The following is a 6183-nucleotide window of genomic DNA, read 5'->3' as shown; positions in this document are numbered from 1 at the left end:
GGAAAAAGAGGCCCAACCAAGCATGCGAGATGGCGGGGACAGACGGACGAAATCCAGGGTGCCACCAGTCCAACTCGGTGGGTGAACCAAAGATGGGGTGACACAAGGAAAATTTCACTTTGGTGCCAGGAAAAAAAAAAGTGCCAGTAGCGGAGTATCTTCCCGCTCCTTTGCCCCCATCGGAAGATTTCACATTTTCTTCTTCTTGAGGAAGAAACACAAGTGGAGAGGAGAATGCCAGGAAGTGGAGAGAACAGGCAATTCAACAACCAGTGTTGTCAGGGGACAACGTCCTGCAAGGAGGCTGCAGGATGCAGACGAAGGGAAGATTTGGAGAGTCTCTCCAACTGCTCATTCTCCACGGAAGCCCTGGGAGGAAAGCAAAAGAGCCATTCCCAGGCACTGACGCAGAGACACACCGGGCCAGGCGTGTCTTTCCTTCCGACTGTATTTAATTTATTTATTGACCGATAAAATGATCATACACATAGAAGCAGAAAAAAAAAAACTTTGACCAGGCTTGGATTCTGTGAGTCCGTCACACGTTCCGGCTTGGGTGGAAGGAAAGGCTGCCGAGAAGCAAAGACCAAAAAGGGGGGGGGGGCCTGGAGGAAAATCAGCCCAAATCCATCACTCCGGAATGGGGTTCGAGGTGGAGGAGGAGGAGAAAGGAAGGAAGAAGCGTGGGCCGAGGAATGGGCAGGCGAGGAAAAAGTGACGGCAACGTTCCTTGAGAAATGGGGGTGGGGAGGCATGAATTGTGTGTGGGGGGGATGGGAGTCCAAAGTCTCTTTTTCGGGGGGGGGGGCGCTCAGGGAAGAGAGTTGAAGAGATCTTTCAGGAAGCCGTCAGGGTCGCAGATTTCCGATAACAATCCTGAAATAAAGCGGGATATAAGTCAAAGCCGGCTGGGCAGGTGCACCGGCACGCCCCACCCGCTGGTATCCGGACGAAGCCGAAAGATGCCAAGCACTCACCAGCCACATCCAGGAATTCTGAGAAGGTCTCCGCGGGCATGAACTCCTCCTGGAAGGACTTGAGGGCTCTGTCGGCCGCCTCGTAGATGGGCATGTCGTTCTGGCGGATGTACTCGGCCAGAGAGTAGGACCAGCCTCCCTCTGTGTTGCTCGTAGGCACCTTCTGAAGGGGAAGAGGAAGCAGAAGAGACGTTGGCACGTGGGGGGAGGGAGGAAAGGAAGGAAAAGAGTGATGGGGAGGAAGGGAGGGAGGAAAAGAGAGAAAGAAAGGAAAGAAAAAGAAAGAGAAGGGAAATAGGGAGGAAATGAAATAAAAAAGAGGAAGAGAGGGAGGGAAGGAGAAAGAAAGAAAGAAAGATAGAAAGAAAGAGAATGATATGAGGGAAAAGAGGGAGGGAGGAAGAAGGGAGGATGTTAAAGGGGAAAAGAACGGAAAGAAAAAGAAAGAGAAGGGAAATAGGGAGGGAAGAGAATAAAAGAAAAAAGAGGGAGGGAGGGGGAGAGAGAGGGAGGGAGAAAGAAAGAGAACAAGAATGATATGAGTAAAAAGAGGAAGGAAGGGATGGAGGAAGGAAGGAAAATGGAAAAAGAAAGTAAAGAAAAAGAAAGAGAAGGGAAATAGGGAGGAAAGAGAATGAAAGCAAGAAGAGGAAGGGAGGGTGAGAGAGAGAAAGAATGAAAGAAGGAAAAAAAGAAAGAATGATGATACGAAGGAAAAGAGGAAGGAAGGAAGGAAGGGAAGGAGGAAGGAAGGAAGGAAGGAGGAGAGGAAGGGATAGAGAGGGGCCAAGACTAAACCCTAGCTTGGAAATGGGGAATCTGTCAAACTGTCCCCTGGAGGGAGGGCTCAGATATACCCTTGGCCTAACCAATCCTTCTTGGGGGTGAACGGAAGGGTCTAATGGGGCTCTCCTGGGGTCTCCTTTTCAGCTTGGTAGACATTCAGAGCGTGGGTCTCTGCCTGGAAGTGTTGGCCCCTGTGCCACAGAGGCTGTAGAGGGCAGATCAGTCATGGCAACGCCATCGTAGGTGTGCCCCGTGCCCGGATTCTTGGCAGCTCCCGTGCTCCCCCCTCGGCCACCCCGATGCAAGGGAAGCACTTACTCTGAACATGTTGTAAATGAGATCAACCAGGGCCCAGAAGAGGAGGCTGGAGCGATAGGCTGCGTAGTCCTTCACAGCTTTGTCCGTTAGCCTGTTAGGAAGGGAAGAAAGGCCGGCCATCAGGTCCTGTGGGTGGGCAGATTAGGGTATTTTTCGGACTTTAAGACGCACCGGTGTATAAGACGCATCAAGATTTCAAAGAGATAAGTAAGGAAAAAAAAAGTTTTGGTCCTCCCAAGCCCCCAGCAGCGCTCTGCAGGCTTCAGCAGGGCCGGGGAAAGCAAAAACCCTCGCTTTTGCAAAAAATGGGAGCGGAAAACGGGCCTCTTCGAAATCTTGGTGCATCTTATACACCGGTGCATCTTACAGTCTGAAAAATATGGGCGTATTTGCCTTCCTTTAGCCCTGCTGAAGCCTGCAGAATGCTGCTGGGGGAAGGCAAAAACGCCTCCATTTTTGCAAAAAATGGCCCGTTTTTCACAAAAATGGGATGCAGGGGCAGGGCTCCGGATGGGCAAAAATGGCTGTATTCAGTGTCATTCAGTGTATAAGAGGCACCAACATTTCCATGCTCTTTTTTTGGGGGGGGGAGGTGTATCTTATACTCCAAAAAATACGGTAATTCCAGCCAGTGAATCATCCAGCAGTAAGGGCAAGGAGGAGACCACTGAGAGGGGAAATGCACACAGCCTGGAGCCCGGTTATGGTTGTCCCAGAGGTGCTTTTTCAGGGGGCAACTGGACCATTAGCCCCACTCGAGTGAGCGTGAGGACACAGATAAAACTCCAAGCGGCCTCAAGGACCCATTAAAAGCATGCAAATGACCAGCTGTCTGCAAGGAATATAAATCCTTCCATTCCCCACTACCCTGTCGCTTCTTGAATGAGGAAACATTTTCAAGGAAAAAAAAACAAGAAAGTCCAGTTGCCTCTTGAAAAAAGCACCTTTGAGACCCAGGAGGGCAGCAAACCAGTCACCCCTGACCTCAGAAAAACCCCCATCCCAGCAGACTCGGAAGATGGACAGACAACGCGGGCAGCAGCCGGAAGGAGCTGTTACCCCAAATCCAGCCTTCATCAGGTGAACTCTCAAATTGAGTTGGAGCAGCTTTGGCTCTACTGGATTGGCCAAGGGGGAAGGGCAACTCCCAGGCTCGTGGGTCGTCCTCGACTTACAACCATTCATTCAGGGAAGTTGTGACAGCCCTGAAAAAAAAGGGACTCCCAAGCAGCCCTTGCTTTAATGACCACTTTTAAGTGGCCGTAAATCAAGGACGGCCTGTCCACACCCTGTTGTGGCCCACCAGTGATCAGTAGAGCTGGCAGAAGTCAGACAGTGAGGAGGTTGGGGAGGAAGATGGGCCAATCCTGGAGTCTGGGGAAGGCTCGGACGAGGGCTCTGTGTCGGAGGCAGAGAGGGGGCCAGGGCCGTCTGACAGTTATCAGCTGCCTTCAGAGTCAGACATCAATGAGGCAGAAAAACAGCTGGAGCCTGTTCCCAGTGTGCGCATGAGCAGACTTGCCAGAGGAAGGGAACAACTAAAGAACAGGGGTCGACTTGGGAGTAAGGCCACAGGTGGATGGTGAATGGCCCCTCCCAGAGGACATAAAAGAGGAGCGAAAGGGGAGGGGGCTTTTGCAGGAAACAATTCATTTTTTCGTTTCAGGAGTGTGAAGATCTGTCCATGAATCTCAGAGACTATGTGCCAAGTCTTTCCTTGCACAGCACTGCGTTTGGGAAATATTGACATGGCAGCTTTCCAAGACAGATAAGGTCTGCAGTCATAAATATTCCTTTGAAAGACTGTTTGCCAGGCCTTTGCTGAATGTCAATGAGAGGAATTCACATTCATTTAATAAAAGGGGTTTTGTCGGGACCAGGACTTTCCCCTTTTAGGGGAAGCTTAGGTCAGAACACGCCCAGCTGTGTCTCGTGTGCTTACTTGCTGGCTCCTGCCGGGGACACCGTCCGGGCGTGGGAGATGACCAGCAGACGCTTCAAGATGTCGATGCGCATCGCCTTCCACCGCTCGGGGGGCAGGATGTGAAGCGCCAAGACGGTGTAGTAGTGGGGTCCGTCCACCTCAAAGGCTCCTTCCACCCACTTCTCCTTCGGCTGCTCCAGGAAACTCTGCAGGTTCTTCTCCTCTCGAGAGGTTGCCCGCGTCCTGCAGAGGAAGGAAGCAGAGGCTGTCAAGAGGGGGAGGGGATTTGGACCGAAGAAGCCTTTCCCCACCCCAGTCCACAGGTCACAAGGCCTCATCTCTGCCTGGCCCAGAACGCATGTCTTAAATAAGGACCAAGCAGGTGAGAAGCCCAGCAGAGGAGTCCCATTCTTCTTTTATTGACTCTGTGTGTGTGTGTGTGAGTGAGAGTGAGAGTGAGAGTGAGAGAGAGACCCAAGCCCCTTGTCCCAAAGGTGCTTTTTCAGGAGGCAATTGGACTTTCCAGTCTTTCCTTTGAAGACATTTCACTTCTCATCCAAGACGCTTCTTCAGCTCTGACTGGATGGTGTGGAAGGGAAGGATTGATACCCCTTGCAGACAGCTGGTCCTTTGCATCCTTTTTAGAGAGTCGTTGAGGCCACCTGGAGGCCATCTATGTCCACATTGAACAGCCCTCTCTCAACAGATACAATAGGTCAGTGATGGCTTTTTGCCATCGCAGGCCAAAAGCGGGGGTTGTGGTTGTGCGCATGCGTGCCCACACCCATAATTCTATGCGGCCACAACCCCCTCCGGTGCAACCCTCGCTTTTGGTACGCGATGGCAGGGTGGAACCATTTTTTGCCCTCCCCAGGCTCCAGACCCTTTCTAGGAGCATGGGGAGGGCGAAAACAGCCTTCCCAATCCCCCCTGAGACCGAAACAGCCTGTTTCCCGACTTCTGGTGGGTCCAGAAGGCCCAAAAATCAGACTTTGCGTGCCCACAGATATGGCTCCATGTGCCACCTGTGGCACGCGTGCCACAGGCTCGCCATCACGACGATAGGTGATCTCGAGTCTACAACACAGTCCTTTCAGCAGTCCCAAGAAGGCTCCGCACCCATTTGTATCACTCAGGTGATTCTAAGGACAGAGACAAACCTCCGAGTGGCCTCAATGACTCCCTAAAAAGAATGCAAATGACCAACTGTCTGCAAGGAGTATAAATCAGTGGCGGGTTCTGGATCCCGGTGCAACCGGTACGGTCCTGGAGTCTGGGAAAAGCTCTGATGAGGGGTCTGTGTTTGAGGCAGAGAGAGGGCCAGGGCCCTATGCCAGTTATCAGCTGCCTTCGGAGTCAGACATCAGTGGGGCAGAAGAACAGCTGGAGCCTGTTCCCAGTGTGCGCATGCACAGAGCTGCCAGATGAAGGGAGCAGCTAAGGAACAAGGGTCAACTTGGGAGTAAGGCCACAGGTGGACGGTGAATGGCCCCTCCCATAGGGAATAAAAGAGGAGCGAAAGGGGAGCGGAGTTTGCAGGAGACCATTAGTTCATTCCTGCATCCTTGCCAAATATTGTGGCGTCTGAAAGATCTCGGCCTGGCCACTCTCCAAGCTTGATAAAGGTCGGTAATTGTGAACTATCTTGAAAGACTGTGGGAGTGGAAAGACTTTGCCAGAGAGGAATTCACTGTCAATTAAATAAAAGGGGTTTATCGGGACGAGGACTGCTGGGGAAGCCTAAATCAGAACACCTGCTGCCCACAGCCTGGCAGACAAGATTTTAGCACCAGCCGCAGAGACGGGCAATGAGGCAGTGGAGGAGGGGAACATGCAAACCCTCTGCGATCAACATGCTCAGCCGTTAACTGCTGACCACCTCCTCCTCCTCCGCCCTGATCCTTCCAACCTAGGGCTAAAAGCACAACTAAGGGTCTGGGAGATACTGACGTGTTGAGGACATAAAGCACTGTGTGAATGATGTAGGGGATCAGGTGAATGTTGCTCTCCCGGCCGCCGCCACCCGTGTCCACGCTGAACGACTGCTCCGTGGCAAACCGGAGGAAGAGCAGCTTGGTGTCGTGCACGTTGAGCTGGTAGGTGGGCTCCCGCTGCCCCGTACACTCCTGGAGGTAAGTGTTGTGCCTGTAGAGGGAAAACCATGAGAAAATTAGGGCT

General features: G+C 52.3%; 1 protein-coding gene across 1 annotated transcript in view; it reads right to left on the bottom strand.

Moving 5' to 3' along the window:
- Nucleotides 1-430: 430 nt before the first annotated feature.
- Nucleotides 431-6183, bottom strand: part of UBR4 (ubiquitin protein ligase E3 component n-recognin 4) — a 125174-nt gene continuing 119421 nt past the window's right edge. The window contains exons 103-107 of the mRNA XM_087702633.1: nucleotides 5956-6150; nucleotides 4024-4248; nucleotides 2082-2172; nucleotides 978-1140; nucleotides 431-876 (exon numbers count right to left, since the gene is read on the bottom strand). Coding sequence (XP_087558759.1) covers nucleotides 812-876; nucleotides 978-1140; nucleotides 2082-2172; nucleotides 4024-4248; nucleotides 5956-6150 — 739 coding nt within the window. The 3' untranslated portion in view covers nucleotides 431-811. The remainder of the gene's footprint in view (nucleotides 877-977; nucleotides 1141-2081; nucleotides 2173-4023; nucleotides 4249-5955; nucleotides 6151-6183) is intronic.

Source organism: Thamnophis sirtalis, unplaced genomic scaffold, assembly GCF_051295495.1.
Source record: "Thamnophis sirtalis isolate CommonGarterSnake01/CBP01778 unplaced genomic scaffold, rThaSir2_p1.2 scaffold_15, whole genome shotgun sequence".
Classification (NCBI taxonomy): Eukaryota; Metazoa; Chordata; class Lepidosauria; order Squamata; family Natricidae; genus Thamnophis; species Thamnophis sirtalis.
The sequence above is the reverse complement of the archived record's forward strand: the minus strand, read 5'-3'. Positions and strand labels throughout refer to the sequence as shown.